Below are 23,982 nucleotides of genomic sequence, written 5' to 3'. Positions count from 1 at the left end.
GGAAGATACGATCCGGTTGATGCATTGAAAAAAAAATCAATTCGCGTATCGCGAATGGCGATAGGGTCGAAATGTATGAATGAATGATGAATTGTGAATACGGAGTTGGTGAACTGTAAATGAGGAAATTGTTCGTTTAAATTTACTCCCGATCAGCGAGAACGGCGAACCCCCAGATAAACGATAAGCAATCGTTTGATATGTGCGCGCCGGCGACAGTCACGCATGCGCATCGTAGTGAAGAGTCACTCGTTTGTATGTCGACTGTGGTTCGTGCATGGTTCGTGGCGTATCGCTTCTTTTGTTTCCCCCTTCCACATCGCCGCTCAATTAAAAGTACTTAGAAGTCAGTGTAGACAAGATGGCCGTCCGGGCGACATCGGCGTTTTGTCTCTTCGCGTTGATATTGCAGTTATTTATATTAATTGATTGCAATTACGGTCAAAGATTTGACGACAAACCGAGAACTCTATATATTTCGGATAACGATGGTTTTAGGCACCGCAGAAGTCCGCTAATTATCGAGTCTGGTAACGTTATAGATTCCGAAACATCGTTCGGCCGCGGCCGCAGGGATGTTTCGTCTAATAATCACAACATTACAACTAAGGTGACTGAATTTATTATACGTGTAGCTAGTGAACCTAGTCTTATTCCCAAAAGTATCCCTAATTTTATATTCATTAAATAATAGCTGTATCGTATTGTTCGTATCGTCGCTGTATACACACGCAGCACACTGTGTTGTTTTTTCTTGCAATGTCAACGTATGACGTTACAGTTCGACGTCTTACTAAGTGAATGCAGACGGGTGATTCTATTACTGTGTCTTCTCTTTATTTCTACAAGTCACCCCTTTCATCTCTGGAACAATTCACATTCATTAGCAATTGTTTATGGAGTTATTTTGAGTACGCAGTTTTACACGCAAATCCTAACTTCAATGAATTCTGTCATTACTTTCACTTGATTCATCCCTTAAATTTATAATATTTAGGGTATATTTTATAATGTATTCATACAGTTTGAAACTTAATACACAAAATCATGTGTTGCATTGCGATTCTGTCATGCTGCCGGGATTCCAATTTATTCGCACACAATTGTTTATTCTGTTCAACTTCGTCCTATTAACTTGAGTTGTTATTTTTTATTATTCCTATAGTTATGAGTTGTGAACCATACATCCATATGACTCACTACTCTCTTAATGTCACTCACTCGTGACATGTATCCTCCACAAACACTTATCTGTACATTAGTCATGTGACCCGACTGGCACTTATTTTTATACGATATGGATTACCGCACTGTTTTCTTTAGTACATTATTACAAAGAATAAATCACAATAACTTTCAAAGACAGCGTTGACCGTCTTTGTATTCTTACATGATTTCTTTTTTCTTCTTTCGTATATCTATTTGTTTATTTTTATATTCAAATTATCTACTATGCAAGAAGTTTTTGATACCAGTATCATTTAATTCTTTATCGTGCAAACATCTATTTTATATAGGAAATTCGTAGTATGTGTAATTATGACTTCTAATTTTCACTGTCTTTTTGTTTTCGTACCTATTTCAATGTATGAATTCTTTTTTACTCTTGCTGAGATATCTATATACCAGGTAAAAGTTTTACCAAGAATATATGCCACTGATATTATGAATGTAAAATGTGATCGAAGCTGAAATATGAATATATGTATAGATCCCAAAATAAATATTCACTCTTTTTACGTGAAGTGGTTTTTCTGAGAAAAGATTTTCGCTTGAGTAAGAACTGGTTCTGTTTACGAAGAATCGTTAAAATAATTAGTATTACCAGTTGATATTGACATCTCAACTGAACTTAACAAATCGCTTCGCAAGTAAGGTGGATGAACATATTGTTTTGATAAATTCTTGTTTATTATCTCAGAATACGAAATTATGCCGATAAGATACTCTGTAATTGGTATACTTGTGGCTAATGTTATCTACATTCTTGTTTTACTGTAACTATATATACTCAGGATGAAAAATATCCACTTGGTAACAAGTTTTTTCGTAACAAGCAACAAATGTAAATGAAGGTTAACCAAGGCATGTATATTTCATTTCTAAGGATGCCAAGAAATTTATTTGCGCAACACTTCACTAAAATACAAAGTAGCCGTGTGCATTGTTTTACTTATTGCCGGATCAGCTCTTCATTATATTCATTACATACGTCTGATACATGCTGATCTTGCAAGTCATTTTTTGCGAAATTTCAGAGTCTTGATTACTAGAATTCCTATAATTCAAGTGTACATTTAATTCTAAAACTTTATCACCTTCTATAGCTTGAACTAGTATTTATGTTGCCAGTAAATTGATGGTACTTTTGATATATCACTCATAGGTCATTACTATTTTTGCCTTCGCAGGCTATTAACGCAAACTGACAGTAACGTTTATATAAGTACCATATTTTTTTTCCCCCAATTTGGTTAGCATTTGAGTGAACCTGCTCACTGAATGTTTGTCATAATGACTTGATTAGACGTGGTTAGGCATAAATCCAGTTATAACTGTTATAGTCGGACCATCTTCGCAATTAATAATAACCAAATGTGGTAGATCCACTCATGTGACTAATTCACTTTCACTTTTATCAGTTAACCTAAATAACTGTAATTTCTAGATACTTGAGGTCAATCTGTTGTTAAAAACGTAAAGAAAACTTTTACAATTACCATTCTTGTGACACAGGTTTATAAATTGAAGATTAAATTTTTGTTTCAGCTCAATTGGTTGAATGATTCTCATCAACAACTGATGGTACATTGGGTAGGCGAAGGTTCAAATGTGATAATTTGCCTAGCAAGAGATAGTACTCCGCTTGTCCGTCTGCCAATAAAAACTAATCCCAGCGCAGTCTACATCAGCTACGATTATGGAGAAACCTTCGAAAATAAAACTGATAAATTCCGTGTTTCCGATTCCAAAGAGCCAAGTGTTGGATACGCCACCCTGGACAAATTTTACAACCATCCGAAATTCAACACTCATGTAAGTTAATCTTTTACATTGACAATTCGAATTTGTGAGACGAGTTTAATTAGTCGACCATATAAGTATTACATAAAACATAATGAGAATGAAGTTTGTAATGGACAATAAAATAAGAGACAACATTTTTTTTTATCCATTCTTGTTTGTATGTAGTCATAAAATGCATTAACCATAGGGAGATGTGTATATTATACTTTGAAATATTTATTGCCTCTTTTCGCCAGATATGATTGAATGTTTTCTCTATAAGACCAAGAATGAAATTCACTTGACTCATCGAGTGACATACTTCTTGCTTGTACCAATATTTGTGACATGATACAAATCAAGCAGCAAGTATCCTTTGTTGCTCACAATTTGACTGACTTATCCGGATTCAATCTGCTATGATAATCCAAGATTTTTTTTTATGACTGATACTTGATAAATACGACCATAGTCACAAACGCTGGTTGTCGAATTACTTAAACGATGTCTCGTTTTAATGATAAATATTCTTCTCTTTTTTCCTTTTAGTGCGTATTTGCAGATAGTTCCAACCAATTGATATTCACTACATGGAATAATGGCCAAGATATAATCAGACAAAACTTACCATTTCATCCAAGCGAAATTTCGTTTTATGAGGATGATCCAATTACATTTCTAGCATTGGACAAAATTGACCCAGAGCGGAAGGTAATGTTATATTAGACTTTCACATCTGAACATGATAAGATAGTAGGCTTTAAATGATGAAGCATATATGTCTGACAACTTATTTATTTGTTTCTCAGCATGGACAATCAGTATAAACCACGAAAATGAATAAGTTGATAAATTGTTATTTTGAATCTGTAAATATTTCAATCAATTTTTCAATAATTTCATTAGCGGACTATTATATGACGCATTATTAATTGCAGTTATGGCTTACAAGAGATTTTGGAAAAACATGGGTAGCTATCCAAGAGTATGTCAAAGCATTTTTCTGGTCATCTAAACAACCGAAGACATTGTTTGTTGAAAGACACGAACCATCTGGTGTTAATACAGTTTTAGAAAGTAGAAAATTATTCCAAGCTGAACGAAACTTTGGAGTTGTAATAGCTGGTATTGAAGATTTTCAAATAAAAGGTGACTGCATGTTTGCAACGACTAAAAGCCGAGCTAAAAGTGCCGATGTAAGTAGATCTTCGATTGCTTAAAAATTATTGTAGTAGTTTGAGATAAAGCTGGAAGTATCTTGAATGAGTACCACTAAATTTTATAATTAAATGGGAAAAACATTATTGTTTCAGAAAAATTTGGACTTATTTATTTCGTGTAAGAATCGGCCGTTTGTGAAAGCTCAATTTCTTTCCGAATTGGATCGAAAAGACTATCATATTGCGGATGTTTCCAACAATCGTATTTTAGTAGCAGTTTCCCATACTGAGTATATAGTTAATCTCTACGTTTCGGAGATAGTAGATTACGACAGCATTGTGTTTACATTATCCCTGGAAAGAATTCTAACTTTCTTCCCGAATAGCACTTGGAAGGACAGCTGGCTCAAGTAAACACACTTATCTTTTTTCTAGTATTCGCCTTATATTAATATTCATTCAAGTTTCTGTACAATTATACTGTAAAATATGTATTCCTATGCAGTAAGTTTTAATTTTTTAATTTTAATTGTTCAATTATTTACCAAGTAATTAATATCATTTAATTTTTTTCCAGTGACGTCTCGGATGAAGCTTTCACTGACTTATACAAGGTAGAAGGGCTGCGAGGTATTTATATCGCATCCCAAGTAAAAGAAACTCCGAAAGCTGGAGCAATTGGACCCGAGCATCTCGCATCTTTGATAACTTACGATCATGGTGCAACATGGAATCCAATTAAAGCACCCGATGTTGACAATGATGGATTTTTCATCCCATGTCACGACGATTGTTCCTTACATCTCAGCCAGAAGTTTAGTCAGCTTTATCCAGCAACTCGTTCTGTGTCTATAATGAGTTCCAAGTCGGCACCTGGCATTATAATTGCTACAGGAGTGATTGGAAAAAGTCTGAAGGGTCATCCAGGTGTTTTTGTATCTCGGGATGCCGGTTTGACATGGAAACAAGTTCTCAAGGATTATTACTTTTTCAACATGGGAGATCATGGCGGAGTTTTAGTAGCTGTCAAATACTTCAAGTCACGCGGGGAAACTAGACACATTTTATACTCGACAGATGAAGGAGAAACTTGGCAGATGTATGAGTTTAATGACAATATGCTACGAGTTTATGGATTGATGACAGAGCCTGGAGAAAATACAACCGTTTTTACAATGTTTGGCTCCGAAAGCTCTCGGCATCAGTGGTTAATAGTTAAAGTGGATTTACGGAAAGTATTTGAAAGAGATTGCAACAAAGATGATTTCAAGTTTTGGTCTCCGTCTAGCACTGAACAGCCCACAATGGCCTGTGTACTCGGTCGCAAAGAGACTTATCAACGAAGGGCTGCACGTGCTAATTGTTATACTGGAGCTGATTATGATAGGCCTGTTAAATTGGAAATTTGCCAATGTGATGCCAAGGACTACCAGTGCGATATAGGATTCATACGTAGTACGCTTCCCTATCATTGCATTCGGGACAAATCTTCACACAGTAGCTTCGATCCTTACGAGATACCCAAAACTTGCAAGCCAGGCGCATTTTATAATCGAACCAAAGGATATCGAAAAATAGAGGATGACGAATGCTCAGGGGGCTTGAACAGAAATTTTGAACCTGACGAGGTACATAATTATTATTTATCACATTATTGCAGGGTTTCTTTTCTTGTTTATTTCACGTTAAACGCATTTGTTTATAGGCTTGATAAATTTACTTTTTATCGATCTCCTGAATTATGAATTATTTGTCATATTAGTAAATTTGTGAACAATTATTATTGTTTCTAATCGAAATATCGTTGAAAACTATGAGGTGTTTTAATCTCACGATACCACCTATAATTATCTCTAGTGCCAATAATTGTGTTACAGATACCATGTCCCATGGAAGAAATTTCTTCTGAATTCTTGTTAGTTGCTCAAAGAGATCATATAACTCGAATCGATCTAAAAGAGCAGAGATTGGAAGTCTTACCCCTACACGGTTTGAAAAACGTAATTGCAATTGAATTCGATTTAAAAAACAATTGTCTATACTGGGCTGATATTGTAAATGATACGATTGGAAGACAGTGCCTCAAAGATGGAACAAGCTACCCTGAAATTTTAGTTGAAACGGATCTCAGTTCTATTGAAGGAATGGCACTCGACTGGATCTCCAAAGTTCTCTACTTCGTCGATGGTGTACAAATGAAAATCGAGATAATCAGGGTTGATATTTCCACTATGGGAAGAATGAGGCGAACAATTTTAGATTCGGCTGTGCTTAAAAAACCAAGAGGCATCGCCGTTCATCCAATGAATGGTTATATGTTTTGGACTGACTGGGCACCTGGAGATGCTTCGGTATCCCGTGCCAACTTGGATGGTTCAAATGTTAAGCGATTGTTTAATGACAAAACCGTTGAATGGCCAAATGGAATAACAATCGATCACATAGCTGAAAGAATATATTGGGTAGATGCTAAACTCGACTATATTGGTTCGTCCGACCTTGATGGGCAGAGATTTAAAAAAATACTTGCTAATGACGAACGATTGGCTCATCCTTTTGCAGTTGCTGTCTTTAAGGATAACATGTACTGGGATGACTGGAAACAGTCAATGATATTTGTAGCAGACAAAGATCATGGCTTAGGATTAACTAATGTATTTGGACAGCTAGTTGGACTGATGGACCTGAAAGTATTTGCACATAGTGTACAGGTTGGCACTAATAGATGTGCCAACAGCACATGTTCTCACATTTGTCTCGGTGCTCCTAATAACGAATTTTCATGCTTATGTCCGTATGGCATGGAAATGACTAGTTCAGGAAACTGTACTTGTCCCGGAGGGATAACACCTTATCTCAATTCTACATGCCCTCGTGTAGCTAGTACTTGTTCCGCAAATCAATTCTATTGCAATAATAATATTTGTATACCAGAGTTATGGAAATGCGATGGTGATAACGACTGTGGAGATAATTCTGACGAAATGCACTGTAAACGTGCATCCTGTGAACCGAATCACTTTGCCTGCGATGAAGATAAATGCATTCCAAAGTACTGGGTTTGCGATTTCGATAATGACTGTAAAGACAAGACCGATGAGTTAAATTGTCGTTATGCAAATTGCACAGAAGCGCAATTTAAGTGTCAGAATGGCCAATGTATCTCACATCAATGGTTTTGTGATGGAGAAAGTGATTGTCGCGATGGTTCGGATGAAAAAAATTGTTCGATTGCTCAAACGACCACTTGTGAAACTGGTCAATTCCTTTGCAACAAGACTGGTTACCAAACGTGTATTCCATCTGCATGGAGATGTGATGGAGAAAGTGATTGTGAAAATAGTACTGATGAAGCATTTTGCGATAAACTACAGTGTGAACCTTGGCAATTCGCATGTAAATCTAGTAAGCGATGTATTTACAACTCTTGGGTCTGCGATGGAGATCAGGACTGCAGAGATGGCTCAGATGAAGTTAACTGTTCAATCTCTACTCAAACTCCTCTACCACTGCCACATCCATTGTTCCCAAACAATTCCTGCAGTGACTGGATGTTCATGTGTAACAATAAAAAATGCGTACCATATTGGTGGAAATGTGACAGGGTTGATGATTGTGGAGATAATTCAGATGAAATTGGATGCGGAAATTTAGATGTCTCGACAGAAGCACCTGCCACTACACCTCAGTCACGAACATGCCGCATGTATCAATTTCAATGCTACAATGGGGCTTGCATAGAAGAGGCCTGGGTTTGTGATGGATACCAAGACTGTTCGTCTGGAGAAGACGAATTGCATTGTGAGGGAGTTACAATTGCTTGCCGTAATGACCAGTTTAAGTGCCGTGTGGATGGCTCATGCATTCCTGTGATAAATCTCTGTAATAACGTACTTGAATGTCCTGATGGTAGTGACGAAATAGGCTGCAATGATGATCTAACAACTGCCACAGAAAGCCCTCCCTGCGATTCTGGTTTTTTCCCTTGCGATCAGAGACACTGTATTCCAAAGGCTTCGTTTTGTGACGGAAAATCAGATTGCTATGATGGTTTGGATGAAAGTGATTGCGACAAAAACAGTTCTAGAATTTATCAAGTTTCTAAAATGGGAGTTGATAGCAAATCTATTAACGCATCTAGCTTATTTTTGTATTGGATGATCCCAGTGCCGAGCAATGTGACCTTTGAATTCCTACCTTCAATAGCAAAATCTGAAACAAACGCTACTTGGACAAATGCCACAAGTTGGATCGAAAAAGATGAATATCAGTTCAACGGTCTTCGGCCTTACACAAAATATAATTTAACCGTTTATGTTAAGCTAAAAAATCAAACCACAGTCTTTCCTCCAGCAGTATATACGTCCGCTATGACTGCTATAGGCGTTCCATCTCCACCGTGGGATGTTACTGCTACCCAGAAAAATGGAACGAAGATTGAAGTATCTTGGCGTCCACCACTGTGTCCATATGGACCAATAACTGGTTATGAAGTATTTATGCAGCCACCAATCCCTCCAAAATCATATACAGTGCAAAAAACATCACTGATTATTGACACAGCATTTGAAGCGGATAAAAAGTATTCATTTTGGGTTATTGCGAAGAACAAAGAATATGAATCGAATTCTTCCATTGTTGAGATTATAGTTTTTGACGGTGCTGCTAATATTGATGATATAGAAAACTTGTCAGTTCTTGCTGTGACTAATTCAACCGTTAGTTTGACTTGGGATAAAAGGCCAAATGTTACTGGATATCATGTTACTCCAAAAGGCCCTGACCCATATCCTGCGTTGCGCACAACAATAACTGAGCATAATTCATTAGTTGTAAAGAATTTGGCACCAGGAGTTCAATACAAATTTGACGTAAATGCATTCAAAAATAGCTTTGTTGGAAAAGTCGTAACAATCAGTGCAACTACAACTGGCACTCCATTACCTACAGTACCAAACTTACAAGCACAATTGATGAAGGATCAAGGAACAACCGTTAAACTTAGCTGGGAACCGCCAAAGGACTCCCGGAAGATCAAGTGGAAGTATGCAATCTACTATGCTCTGAACATGCCAGATTTAATGGAAGGTGAGTAGTAACATGAACTTTTCAATAACGACCGTTTTTAAATTTGCCTACAATATATAAATCTACTGTGAAAATGGGGTGAAATGAGCCCTTATGATAATCATGGGACAAACCTACAGTGCTAAATATGACACAAAGTCATCTGAAAAGTTTTGCTTCACCGAATCCGCTTAGTGTGGTATAGCTGTAGAAATAATTTGTTTATATAAAACTGATGATAAATGGTTCATGTCGAACAGTTACAAAACCGACTCAATGTATTTGTATTTTTTTCTACAGAGGCCAGGTTTACTACAAGCAATCTTACAACATCTATTCGTAACTTGGAAGCTTGCGAGGTATACATGTTCGCAGTTGGAGTTTTGGGAGATTTCGGTGCTGGTCCTCTGAGCCCTCCATTCCAGGTGTCTACACACTACAACATCAGAGCAGCACCAAAGCAACTCAGCATCACAACATCAGGAAATGATGAAATAATTGTGAGCTGGAGTTCAAGCTGTCCCAGGATAGATGAGCCAGTTGTTTACATGGTATTATAATTATATTGAAAACAATAATTAAATATTACTTTGTTAAATTATATAGTATTCAATTCGATTTTACTTGGACGTTTCAGGTTACGGTGACCGAAATGACGCATAATGAAGTCCATACTGTATCGTTGAATCCAACGAATGAAACTAGATTATCACAGAGATTCCATCCTATACAGTATGGTGGAAAATACAGTGTGACGGTAGTAACAAATGCTACCAATGCAATCCCAAGTCAACCTGTTATTTATCTGGCACCACCAATATCGCCACCGCATCAGTTGACAGTACAGTATAAGAAATCCGGTTATCTTATTTACTGGCAAGAGCACAACTTACCAGGCAGTTTCGCTAACAAAACGAAGTATCATTATCAAATATTGATATCAGAGGGTGAAAGTATAGTCAATGAATCTACTGCGCAAACATTAAATGCTGATGAACCCCCGTACTTATACAAGAGTCCAATAATGGACATCTGTGCCTTTGCTATGAGGCTGGTTACTGAAAGTGGATATCAGAGCGAACTCAGCGAAACTTATGTTATGAAAAAATCCCCATGTAAGTTTCCATGTAAATAATTGATATGCTACTAAGCTTTCAATAATTTTTAATACAGCAAGGGTTTCTTGTGGTTGGTTTCAGCTTCCAATGCAGATATATCAGAAGTCTTAATTCGTAGTGATGCTATGATATAGCAGTTGCTTCCTATGTCTTGTTATAATATCTAGCTAATACATACAGTTATAACGACAATTGTAATAAATCACGTATTCTTATATTTACAACAGCTGCAACACCATTGGCAATATATACGTCGAACGTTCTGCCATTTGCCCTATCAATCTGTCTACTGATCATTGCTCTAGGAGCAGCTCTTGGATATTTTGTAGTACGACACAGAAGATTGTCGAACAGTTTTACACAATTCGCAAACAGCCATTACGATACGAGACGCGGACAAGCAACGTTTCCTGGCACTACAGATGGCTTAGGTAAACTATGATCGATCGTATAAAACTTATTTCTTTCTTCTGTTTTATAGGTATTTGATCACACAGATGTATTATGCGATCAAATATCTAAAATATATGAAACTACCATTTTGAGATGGTAAATTTTATAAAAATTACTGATGTCCTGCTGGTGATCAGAATTTTTAGAAATACGTGTTGCTTGTTTTAACAGATGATGAAGACAGCCCTGTGATTCGAGGCTTCTCCGATGACGAGCCATTGGTAATAGCATGAGCAAATTTAACCTTCGTTTTCTAACAAGATAGAACAATTTTTTTGGGGGTATCCAACAACTCTGAATTCACAGATTACCAATAAGTGGTCATGTTTACATTAGACATGTGCAAAAAAAAAAAAAAATATTCTTAATATTATTACTATCTTAGATTTTTATTGCATAATATCAAAGGGTTTTATGAAAGTATACAAGTACTGGTAGGGTTACTAGGATCGTAAGTCATTGAACAATTATTTAAAAAATTAGATGGCAATGCATGGATAATGTCCTAAAAAGATTATGCACGAACTATATGGCATGTGTGAGAAATTTGATCAAAAGTAGGTTCTCAACGCGACAGGTAATCATTCATAACGTTGAAATATCCTTTTATTATAGGTGTTTTTTATTATATGACGTGCTCATTGCATCGTTTTGTGTGTTTGGACTGAAAAGCTTGTTAGCTCACCTTTCGTTTAACGTAGGTGTTATATTCATTGCATTATTTGTATACTTACGTAAACTCTTTGCATAAACAAGAATTACAATATTAAGAATTATTATTCTATATAGTCATGTTAATTTACACTGTAAAATTGAGTATAAGGTAGTGTATTTCCATGGTTTTTCAAATTATATTGCTTACAGAAAACTCATTGCCTCTTATAAGACTTCATAAGCCAGTTTCAATAATATTATGTGTGATTAGAATCGTAATTGGTGAGAATTGACTACTATGACCAGTAGAGACTGTAATGAATATAAAACGACAATATCATTTTCTCAATCATATATTTTTGGGAATAACATTTCATCGTCACTTTTACTTTTGAGAATCTATTAGCGTATTGTAAATTATAATTTCCTTTCGATATGAACAGGCGGAATAAATTGATTTTGTTAGAAACTTATATGCTAGATTTATCTGGCACCAATCATGAGTATTGAAGGTAACTTAATTGTAAATAATAGGAGACGTCTGTAAGCAATAAAATTCGAGACAAAATAAATTTCATGATGCCATAAGAAAATCAAAGAACGTGATTACAATTACGTACTAAAATATTCTTTGGTTGTCTCTTTAATTTTCTACTTTAGCTTTTGAATTTAATATTTCTGTGCAATTACTCGAAAAGAATTCTATATACTGTGATAGTGTGATTTTTAGAGCTTCCAAACAAAGACTATAATTCTAATTGCTTTGTAAAGACGATGCTTTCCAAAAATAAGTAATTAATGATTTCAGTATGACATTGTTTTCCTGTTACTTGCACAGAAGTACTTGTTTCTATCAATTCTACTGAAACATAAATTCATTAGTTCTTTCACTTTGTAACTAAAAAATTCAATTTTTTAATTTTTTTTAATTTTCTTTTCCTACTTGTCCAGTTGAAGCCTTGTGATCGTGGCAGACTGTTCTACACTGCAATGACCAAAAATCTATTTTTTTAACAGTTGTGCTAATTTCAGCATATATCTACTATTCGTTTGATTTCAATTTAAACGTCAAAGTAATATAAAATTAATCACACCATTCCTACTGAAGAATTTTTCTCAAAAGGATTTTCTATTTTTCAATATTTCTTACTGTGCTGTATATACACTTCTATTTTGAATGTTGATAGAAATCAATATTCAACACAGAAACATTCTACAGGATGAGTTTGTGGTTAACTTTAATGAACAATGTTCAAAACAAAGGTGATATTCTCCATTCGTAAAAATAAAAAAATATTCAGTAACTGAATTGTGTACTAGCCTTTGTGAACCATATAATTTACTTATACTTTTTTGAAAAAATTGAAGCTCAGAGATGACGAACGATATGTAATATATGGTGATTAAGTAAATCAGCCAAAAAAGTCTGAAGAAACACATCACAGTGTTAGTAATAAAACACATGATTTCTTGTTTTTTATGTTGCAAATGCATGAAAAACTACTAAATTTAATATTAATACCTCCTGGGAATTTGAACTGAACTGACACAACAAGGGTTGTGATTAATAATTGTGAAGTATGTTATGATTAATTATTAAGGAACAAATTATTTGTCTTTTTTTTTTAAATGTAATACTACTTGTTTCTGCTCCTATCAAAGGTCTAAGGATATTCCATAGTAACAGAAGATCGTAGTTATTACATGTAAATCAAGAGGTACTATATAATATATTTGTGTGTAAATAAATGAAAAATAAAAACTCAATAATGAACGCACTAACGTCGCTGTGCAATCGACGAATTTATTTTCTTCACAATATTTGGTGGCAAAAAAAATAGCGCAGTATACATTCACGTGATAAATTCAGTGTGATCTACCTTATTCGAAGATAATTTCGTAGCTATTGAAATTGTTCTTTATCCTAACACATTTCTACAAAAATTCAATATGATTGCAGTTCAACAATCCTACTAAGGTTGAAAATGTTTTTAATAAAATTGGACCGATAATGCATCACGTAGATCATTTAGAAACCAGAAGGATTGTAGAATGCATTATATCGATGAGTTCGGTAACAATTTTACTTGCAGAGTCGCGAACTGTGTAGTACGCAACGCCATTGGAAGATGTCTGTAATTTTGTTTTTTTACAAGCGTTATTCCTAATTCGTGCGATTAAATATTCCAAGTGTTCTATGCATTTCTAAACCAATTTCATAATATACAAAGCATACTACGAATAGGAAGGCAAAGGAAGGATTGTTGATGTTAAGTTGAGGTTATGTTCGTGCGTAATTCCGGATTAGCGATCTACGCGACAGGTGATAATTACATTGCACGTTGAAACCTTATGTTCGCAGTATCTCGTAATTAATAAAATGTGCTCATGAATAGTTTCAAACTGTTTGGTAAACAAATGTGAAGTGCGTCAAGTGTAAATAGTGAAACATAATCATTTTTATAGTAAAAGACATCTTTAAGCCTAACATAACCTAATTACATATTCAATGAAGGATAAATGATACAGAATTTTGCACCACTACTGTAATGGAAACAAACATCGGTACAGAATTCAAACTAAAAAATGGCTCAACTACAGAGCTCTCTTCAAACTGTCAAGAGTACGTTGATGAATATCCATCGCCATATATCAAAGCAGAGTTGCCTTTCATCAGCGAAGAACTTGCTCGCTCTGCAACATTCTCCCGTTGCACACAAGCTGGACGTGTTAAAGAATGTATTCGCATACAAGATCAAAAATCCGTAAGTGCGAAAAATGACCGACAAAAAAGTAATGAACAAGTAATCCATGATTGTGTAAAATTTTTTTTCGACAATTATGGATAATGTCAAAATATTGAGACTTTCCTTCGTATTCTTACCAGTAGCTTCTTACTCTCTTAATAACCTTTTTCAGACTACTCTTGGTACGAAGGATGATTTTGTAGATACCGAAACATCATCAGAGAACAATTTTGGCTCGAGAAATGTAAGATCGGGGAGCATTTTTTCATGGGATTCTCTAATGAAATCGTGGCAAGATTCTTCTACTCAGTGCGACAGGGATATCATTCTCAAAGAGAATCCAATTGTAGATGATAATTACAAATATACGGCTCGTTCTGATCAAGAACAGTCAAGTACTTCTACAGAAAACATCATTTCTGGGCAATCGAATGATTTTGTACAAAATGACAAGGAAGAAGAGGATAGGGCTCAATGCGAACTGTGTAAAAAGTGGGTCAGAAAAAGTTATCTAATACGTCATACGAGAGGCCACTACGCCAAGAGAACGCATAAATGTCCCCAACCAAATTGCAATAAGTCTTTTATACAAAGATCAAAACTCCTAGCTCATACTCAAGTCCACAATGGCACCAGACCCTATCAATGCAATATTTGTCAGAAAAAATTCTCTCAGAGTTCTCACTTGACTGTTCACATAAGCGTTCACACTGGTGAAAAACCTTATGAATGTAACATTTGCAATAGAAAGTTCACTCAGAAATCGGCACTGACTGTACACTCGTTGATCCATACTGGTCAAAAATCATACGAGTGTAGTATTTGTCAGAAATTTTTTAGGCAAAAATCACACTTGACCGTACACATGAAATTTCATGCTGGTATAAAGCCGTATGCCTGCTCTATTTGTAGTAAATCATTCACTCGTAAATCAAGCTTGAATCGACACGAATTAACCCATAGTAAAATGAAGCCTCACAAGTGTCGTATCTGTAAAAAAACATTTATTCAAAAATCAAATCTAAGTCGACATGTACAAACCCATATGGAGCAGGGGGTGACAAATGAATTTGTCGAATGCATATTGCCAGACATCAAAACTGATCAATTATACCGTGCGTAATCGAATATATATAATAATTGACATATTTTTTTTGTACATTTTTATTGTAATATGTAATGTTATTTATTTGTATTTTAACAGATTGCAATGCAACTTTATTGGTCAGATTCTACATCTTTTAGGAATCATGTACATAATATTAGTGTCTAGATACTGTGAAAATATGATCATTCTTAGATCTGGATGTAATAGAAATATTTTACTTCCATGGAAAAAAATTTAAGGGGAGCCTCCATTGAAATTGCGATGCCTGGCATTTTTCAATAGAACTAAATGTGTATCAGAATACTTGTTTTCGGATCTTAAAAATTACGAACAACTATCTCAAAATCGAAAATATGTTTTTGATAATGCGTGTTTCAGTCTTTGATAGACTCTAGAGTAAACGCTCTTATTTCTTCCGAGCAAGATGTCGGACTGTCGCATCAATTTTTTTAGGATTCCTAGCATTCATACGAAGAATGCCTAGGATTGCTTTCATGTTTTTAGAAACCCAAATTTGAAACAAAAAATGAAAGCCCATATTTTATGACTCATATTTTGCCTTTCTCTTGCAACCTTTGTGTTAGTCCCACAAACCAAGTATTCGTAACTTCTTCAAATTTCTTTTGTTCCAAGGATCTATCCGAAGAATACCTAGCACTGGTAAATGTTTTCCATATCCTATCTCTCGAACAAACACTGCAAGAAAAAGGACAAAATATGAGTTCTAATTTTTTCTGTCGGTTTCGGGGCCATGAAAAAATAAAAGCGATCCTAGGCATTATTTGTAATGATGCTAGGACAGGTTGGGAAAATCGGGAATAGTCAGGGAATTTCAACTATTGGACAAAGTTAGGAAAAAGTCAGAGAGTTATATTGGACCATAACAAAAAACGTACTTTAAAAAAAAATTTTTCCAAATTTCAGCTATGTTTCGTAAATTCAGCTAAGCTAACTTTCGGAAACGGTATTATTCAATTTCTAATTATTTGAGAAACAATGCAGTGCTATGTGGTTTTGAATCTTAATTTATGTATTGAAGGTGCGCAATTCATGGAGCTTCTGGTCATAAAAATTGCCAACATTACCCAAGTTTCGTAGAAAAAGGTCAGGGAATTCTGTATTTTTAGACAGAAAAAGTCAATGAAAAGTCGTAAAATTTTATTTGAGCAAGGTTGTCTCTACGTTTCAGAAATCCTAAAGATAATCGATGCGACAGCTCGACATCTTGCTCAAAAGAAATGAAAGTGCGAAGTCTGGAACCTGTGCAAGTTCAAAACACGCATTACTGAAAACATTTTTTCGGTTTTGAGATCGTTGCTCGTGGTTTTTAAGGCCCATGAACAAGTAGCCTGATGCACATTTAGTTATTTTGAAAAATGTAAAACTTAGCAAATTCACCAGAGGCCTCCCTTAAATGGCATAACTGTTGAAAGAATTGACATATCTTTAAAACAGTTTCAATAAAAGTCGATTATTATTCAACCAAGATTATTGAACATGGTTGAAAATTGCACAAAGTTCAACAATACTCTCTGCTTGTGAAACTATATTTACACTATTTATATTACCTCAAAAAAATAAAAAAAAACAACACTCTTACTCCAATTTCAGAAACGAAAAAAATAAAATGAACTAGCTCACAGGTGGGTAAAGGAAAAGGTTTTAGAGAAAAAATTCTGGCAACAAAATCTCACTATTACTAATATTTTTTTCATCGTTCCTTGTATGTGTAATAAATCCAGCTTGTTTTGTTACACAAGTATATTACATTATTGATAGAATTTTATCAAAAAAGATTAGGAATAGTTGATATTATTCATGTAATCAATGAACAAGAGTTGTCACCGCATAGTGAAATCATGTCATGAATATATGTATAAAATATACTTTTTTTGGAAATTGTAATTCTTATATACTTAATCTACTTGCTAATCAATTGGTGATGTTATATACCATAAAGATATACATGTAACGCATTGTTCCGAGTATAAGCCGACCCCCAATTCTGAAACAGTATTTCAGGATGTTTTTCTTGGTTATCCGTACATAAACGGGTCCACGTATAAGACAAGGACGATTTTGACAGGTGTTGTCAATGACAAAAAACCTTGGGTTATATTCAGAACAATACGGTATGTTTATGTGTATATGAGAAATTTGATGGGCAGTATTTGATAACAGTTTTAGTACCAATTTAATAAATTCAATTATTATTTTATTATTACACACATTAATATACATTTCGGAATGTTAATTAATTATATGTTACCAGTGAATAATATTGCACGATTTTTCCTGCTCAACGTTTTTCAGTTAGAATCATCGTTGCCAGGAACAAAAATTTATAGTTGCTATGGTTTATTGTTAATTGCAGAATGAGGTCAAAACAAATATTGCAAAATAATATACGTTCAATTGTTTGGCGTACCTTTAAAATTATTTTTAGCCGACACTAAATATTCTCAAACGAATTGAATGAAATTAATGTTATATTCTTTAATTAAAGTGGTGGCATAACTAGTTAAGTTGATTCATTTGTAGATCTAAAATCATAAGTGTTTATTGCAATGTCGTCGCCTTCATTAAATGAATCGAGCCCTAAAAATCTCGAAAATTCAACGACGGATAATGAAAGCGAGCAAGTCAGTACAGGTAGGTATAATAGTTCTATACAACGTATCTCATATACGAGGTATAAATTTTCAGCAGGATCAATACAGCAACGCAGTATTCATGAAAATGATTGCGACTCTACTATTCAATCGGAGAGAACGATAGTCTCGCTGTTATCATCAAGTGTTGACAGTGTTAATGAAAAAATGAATCCGGCTGTAGCCTCAGAAGATGCAATAACTTCAACCAAACAATTGCAGACTGCATTTCATTCATTCACATCTCACATACTCTCGAATTATGACCAAAACGTTAGCACTGCTTCCAGTAAAATTGTAGAAACCCCGGTAAGTTTAGTATCACATTAAAAAACTTACTAGAAAATGATGTGCTGTATTTCACACTACTTTAATGGTGATATCTATGGTTCGGAGTTCAAAAAAAATTATTTCTTTCAGTTGGAAGCGGATTTGCACCTGTCATTGGCAGGTAATTATTGGCATGTTTGGCAATCTGTTCGGTGTAAATCATGAATTTGACTTTTCTAAAACTGTTTTAATAAATATCATGTTACAGAAGAGCAGGATGCCGATACCGTCGTCCACGGGATTAAGAACCTAAGTAGTGCAAAAGGGCACGCGGCTAATAGGGACCCTATAGAAAACTTAGTGTTGGCTACTCTGGCTTTTAAAGAAACATCATTTAATCAATGCGATTTGCTTAGAGCCCAAACTAGTGCAATTAATAGACTAGCTACAGCGATTGAAGATCAAAACATAATGATGAATCGGTTTCATACATTTGCTTGTAAAGCAAGTAATAATAATTTGCTGGATAAGAATAATAGTTAATTAGTCTTTTGAGTAAGGATGAAAATTAGTTCGGGCTTCAATTTGAGAATGTTCTATATACACATATAACGAGAAATTGAACAATTTTTTGTTGAGCGTATGAAATTTTATTGATTAATATTAACATTGATATAAAAAAAGTCGTAAATAATTAACAAAACTGATTAGAGAGTATAAAATGAGATCAGTGGTAATTATCAGTGTTCGGGACATACATCACCTACAATTGACAATCAAAGAAATTAGTATGCTTGAAGATATGTCCAAAACATATAAGACAAGACAAATAAATTTCCAAAATAAAAAAATTTGACATTTACCAATCGTTATACAATATTCCATAATTAATTCAAACTAATCAGACCAGGTTCGATTGATTCCTCAGTTCCACTGTCAGTTCGTCTTGTATAATTATAGTACGTCACATGGAACAATAAAAGCTCTACCGAATAAATAGATAACAGCTGCATAAGTCTCAAACTTTAATATAAAAATAAATTAGTCAGTAAAACCTGTTATAACTATCTAATTTTTTACCGATACAATCAAAATTGACTGATCAGCGAAGATGTAGAGCGATGATGGTTGAAAAAGGTGTATGAATTGTGTACTACATTAACAGAGTGGAATTACTCCCACACCCACTCCGCCTTCGTGTGCACACATAGATGCAACAAACGACCATGAATCTGTACTTGGGTCGTATACTTCTACAGTTGACAGATTTGAAACTCCATCGTATCCACCAATTGCCCACAGTTTACCCATGTTAGCCACTAATGCCACACGGCTCCTCATTACGTTCATTGGGGCCACAAACTTCCACCTGATGGTTCAAGAAAACGGTATATTTTTTTTTTACCCCAATCCGAGTATTGATATTTCACTTCACGTAAGGCGTTGCAGCCCTTTGATTACTATTCAAAAATTCCAACAAACTATTGAACTATTTTGCTTACGTATCAATAACAGGGTCGTAGACTTCTACTGATTGCAGAAAAGTCGATCCATCGTAGCCACCGCATACGTACAATTTCCCATTAAGTGTCGCAACTCCTAATCTACACCGCCTTGTTAGCATTGGTTTAACAACAGTCCAAAATCCACTCAATGGATCGTACCTTTCAACCTGTTTAATTTCCATTTAAAATATGTGAATAAATAGAAAGTGTGTGAAGAGGCACACGATTTGTACAACGTACCGAATCAAAGATAGATAAACCATCATGACCGCCCAGAGCATAAACGTAGCCTTGGAATGCAACCACTCCACCAGCAGAGCGATGCTTATTCATTGAACTAATCATTTTCCATTTATCCGTGTTTGGGGAATATCTTTCGACCGTATTCAAAGAAGTGACTCCATCGTAACCGCCGCATACATAGAGGTGATCACCTAGTGCCGTTGTACCGACAGCACTATGCATAACATGAAAAAATTCACAATCATCTGCTGGTGTAACTGCTTCATTGAATATAATTCAATAAGACTTTGAGAATTGCATGAATGGAAAATATTTCCACTATAAATTAGCGCATATTTACCTGCGCTTACACTGCATGGGGCCAATTTTATTCCAAGTCCGCAAACAAGGATCATAAACTTCAACTGTTGAAAGCCTCTCCGTACCATTATAGCCTCCAAAGGCATACAGTTTGTTTTTATGAACTGCAACACCAACTCGGCTTCTAAGCATGGTCATGGCTTCCGATGTCTGCCATCTACCTGCGATGTAAGAAAAAATGGTACAGTTTTTTAGAAATCATTTTACGATATTGCTTCGAATGATTCTGTTTCTTCTTTTTTCTAATTTCTGTATTTGCAAATAATATGCACATACCGACGAATGGATCGAACACTTCAACGGTGCTCAGCGAATCTCCAGACTTTGTTAGACCTCCCACAGCAAAAATGTGGCCCATTATGTAGTTACAGCATCTTGGACGGGATCTAAAACTTTGTAAGAGATGTCGTCTCTCTGGCATTAGGTGATAATCACGAGCTTCGTCTAGTAAGTCTCTAAAATTTATCAAACGGAAATTTAGTAATTATTGTGGTTCAAAAATATATCATACATTAATCATGTTATTGGCAGATACCTGCATTGATGAGAACTTCTAATAAGATCTTCCTTGGCAATGTGATCAGCTAAGTATTGAGGTGTAAGCAGAGGCAATCGGACGGAAGCTAAAAGTTCAGGTAAATTTTTTGTTCTATTTTCTTTGTCGTGTCTGACCCACCGCATAACGGCTTCGAATACTTGTTCTTCAGAGACAACATGCAGTTCATCTCTGCAGACCAATTCTTTGAGTTCGGAGAATGGTTGGGCAAGAAATTCATCAGCTACAGATACTTCGTGAAAATATTGTTGTATATATTTGTCGGCTTCTTCAACAAGAGGTAGGCAACTCAATGTGTCAGCAAAATGACGAATTCCAATCGCATTGTGTGGATGAAATCTAGAGAAAAATCAATTACAGTTTCAGGATTATTATATGAAATCTCTTAACATGGTTGGACCTGTTTACTTGATTCAATAATCACCGTTTTTTTAGAAAATCAGCACATGCATCTCTGACTTTGTGTAGATGAAGAAAAGATGCACCCATCATAAGACTTTGAACATTGCTATTAGTCAGAGTAATCCGGCCACTGTATGCAAAATTAATTGCTGCCTCTAAAGCTCTGAAATAATATTGAAAATGTAATCGTATAGAGCACCCCATTAAAATTTACACAAGTGTGTAAATATAATTTCAGTTCTGTTCCACATAGAATTATATATGAGATTTCGCTCTGAGATTTACATTACTTGTTTGACGTTTCGTCATAAACAATAATAACAAGTAACGAAAAGAAACAAAGCTAGGTGCATTGCTTTGCCAAGCTATTGTGTATTTCAAAGGTAACGTCATTGGCAATATAGTAAAAACAAAAATAAGCTTCAAAAATAAAGTAACAAAACTTGCCAGCAACTGGCAAGTACGAAAGTAGATAGCACCGAATTTCAAATTAAGAATATTTTCATCCACAAAGAAATGAAAGTAAAGAACAAAGTAGAGAATTTGGCTCATTGCCAAATGTGAACCAAAGATTGTACCTTTGTAGCATTTAAGTGAACTTTGTTCAACTTACACAGCGTCAATCCCCTGTAGTGTTATGTCGTTTTGTTTACTTTCGATCATATTGTTCAAAAACATTGCATTAAAGTATGGTATCGTCGCAGCCAAGACTATCCTGTGAGCGCTGAAACTTTGATCATCGACCTGTAAAATTGGAGTAACACATTTTATGAAAATATAAGCAAATTGTGTTCGAGGGTGTGATGGTGAGCTCATCAAGGGTGCTTCATCAGTGAAAAAATCGTATTTATATGTAAAAAATAAAAGGGATTGCTAAGACGACAAAAAAAAATTTTCTACGACTAGGTATATAATACATCGTATTTATTGTTATCACGTCGTTAAATACTAGTTGATCGTCCTGCTCTGATTCGTCATTAGAAACTGTAAATATAAACACTCTTGCTTTGTTCTGACATGTCACAATATCTAGACGCATATTTACTCCATCTGTCAAAACAAAAACAAACGAGTGAAAGTGGGGTTAGACTTGTAGGCGTTCCACTGATTTACCTTAAGCGTGACATCGCAGAGTTTCCCCTGTCTCCGTATTTCTTCAAAGACTGGAAAACCTTGGGCGTAAAGGTCAACTTGCTCGAACACAATTTGCTTCTCGTTATCCACGGCCGCGATATCGAGGTTTTCGCATTTTTTCTGTTTAGTTTTCATCGCCTCCATGTTTACCCCGCGCGATCTATGCGACGCGCATCCCGGTATCGCGGTGCGCATTGTGCTCGACGACGACGACGACGATGATGATGATGATGATACTGTTTCATTTCTGGTCCAGCCTTGGGTTCCTGGCAACGCTTGGATGATATTGTTTATACCTCGTCTGGCCAAAGAGGTTCTGTTTTCAACCGGCACCAAGACACCGGGTATTTCACGATCTAAATTTATTCTAGATGTACGAGACATTTTGCATCACTGGATTGTAATTCTGAATGTATGTGATGTATGTATACACCGAAAATATGACAAAAATTCGATCACGCCGTCAGGTACACCGTACAATTTTTATAACGTTCGTTTAAACTGTCGATTTAATTTTACAGCGTCGATGGTTAGCCTCAAGCTTTTATTAGGGCGTTATTTCAATTGGAAAACTATCGATTTTATAATAATTATTTCACGGTTCAGAATATGTAAAGTCTTCTATTCAATATTTGTCGTATAGCTGCAGCGCGATGTGCCTGGAGTATAAATTCTATTCAGCGCGAAGCGTAGTTCAACTTTATAGACAGAGTCGTGATGTACGCGTATGTAGGAGCTCTGCTGTCTAACGATAAGTTTAAAACTGTGATAAACACGCTTTGTGTATATAAAAGTCATACACCTCGTCCCCAGGTAGTTGCTTATGTCCTTCGCAACAAGCAGCCGTTAATGTTTATATTATTAAGTTCAATTGATTTTTAACAATTATACTGACTTACGAAATCTCGTACTTTGTGATTGTTTAATTATTTTATCTTTAACGGAAACATTTAAAGTCACGCATCAATATATGTATGTATGTAATATGGTTAAGGTGCTAAGTTTTGGATACACGAGTTTGATTTTTTTTTATCTCAATACGACATTGTACTTATACACAATACAGACTTGTAAGTAGATAATATTTTGATCGATTTAAACGTTGTCTACTCCAGACCAGTGATCGTCTGGAAATGAATCATCGAAAGGCAACGAACTCCTTTTAAACCGCCGTTCTTTCTTTGTGTCTAAACTTGGATTTGGATTTATACTTAAGCTTGCAAGACGACGGAATGCGTTGTATTTTAAATAGCGACTTGCGCCGTTACTTCGAGCTTTCGAGCTATAATAAGAATAATAACATAAATAATGTAACGATTCATTTTCACACATGATTTTAATAGATTGATATAAATGATGTGGTAAAAGGAAAAAATTATTTCTCTTGTTCGATTCGCAGACCCCTTTGTGTTTCGAAATAAAACTAACGGTCTAGCGTCTTACAGGCATGTATCAGTTGAAGGAGAAAAACACGAGTCAAGTTTAAGATGCAGGAGATTGCACAGTCTCATGCAAGATGAATCCGATCTTAACCTGTAATTAAAACCC

General features: G+C 35.2%; 3 protein-coding genes across 4 annotated transcripts; 2 read left to right on the top strand and 1 right to left on the bottom strand.

Annotated features, from left to right (window-relative positions):
- Positions 1-342: 342 nt before the first annotated feature.
- On the top strand, positions 343-11,237 carry LOC107225227 (sortilin-related receptor). Of its 2 annotated transcripts, XM_015665624.2 has the most exons (11): positions 346-610; positions 2,770-3,036; positions 3,556-3,717; positions 3,945-4,202; positions 4,320-4,576; positions 4,744-5,794; positions 6,044-9,254; positions 9,534-9,784; positions 9,871-10,348; positions 10,579-10,782; positions 10,976-11,237. In XM_015665624.2, exons 1-11 carry the CDS (start codon positions 362-364, stop codon positions 11,035-11,037), a joined length of 6,450 nt encoding a protein of 2,149 aa, XP_015521110.1. In that variant the 5' UTR covers positions 346-361; the 3' UTR covers positions 11,038-11,237. The 2 variants fall into 2 exon arrangements, with proteins under 2 accessions (XP_046599302.1, XP_015521110.1); XM_046743346.1 differs by lacking the exons at positions 10,579-10,782; positions 10,976-11,237 and adding an exon at positions 10,433-10,572 and having other exon boundaries at positions 343-610.
- A 2,138-nt stretch (positions 11,238-13,375) lies between these two features.
- LOC107225215 (zinc finger protein 347) lies at positions 13,376-18,116 on the top strand. The gene is made up of 2 exons (XM_015665602.2): positions 13,376-14,223; positions 14,378-18,116. Exons 1-2 carry the CDS (start codon positions 14,008-14,010, stop codon positions 15,326-15,328), a joined length of 1,167 nt encoding a protein of 388 aa, XP_015521088.1. The 5' UTR covers positions 13,376-14,007; the 3' UTR covers positions 15,329-18,116.
- Positions 17,216-23,698, bottom strand: LOC107225229 (kelch-like protein 18). The gene is made up of 9 exons (XM_015665627.2): positions 22,414-23,698; positions 21,914-22,044; positions 21,323-21,463; positions 20,878-21,237; positions 20,619-20,797; positions 20,323-20,503; positions 19,980-20,196; positions 19,737-19,906; positions 17,216-19,603 (listed from the first exon to the last, which is right to left on the bottom strand). The coding sequence occupies exons 1-9, from the start codon at positions 22,816-22,818 to the stop codon at positions 19,393-19,395; spliced, it is 1,995 nt and encodes a 664-aa protein (XP_015521113.1). The 5' UTR covers positions 22,819-23,698; the 3' UTR covers positions 17,216-19,392.
- Between the last annotated feature and the right edge of the window lie 284 nt (positions 23,699-23,982).

This window comes from Neodiprion lecontei, chromosome 6 (assembly GCF_021901455.1).
Source record: "Neodiprion lecontei isolate iyNeoLeco1 chromosome 6, iyNeoLeco1.1, whole genome shotgun sequence".
NCBI lineage: Eukaryota > Metazoa > Arthropoda > Insecta > Hymenoptera > Diprionidae > Neodiprion > Neodiprion lecontei.
This window is presented reverse-complemented; position numbering and strand designations above follow the sequence as displayed.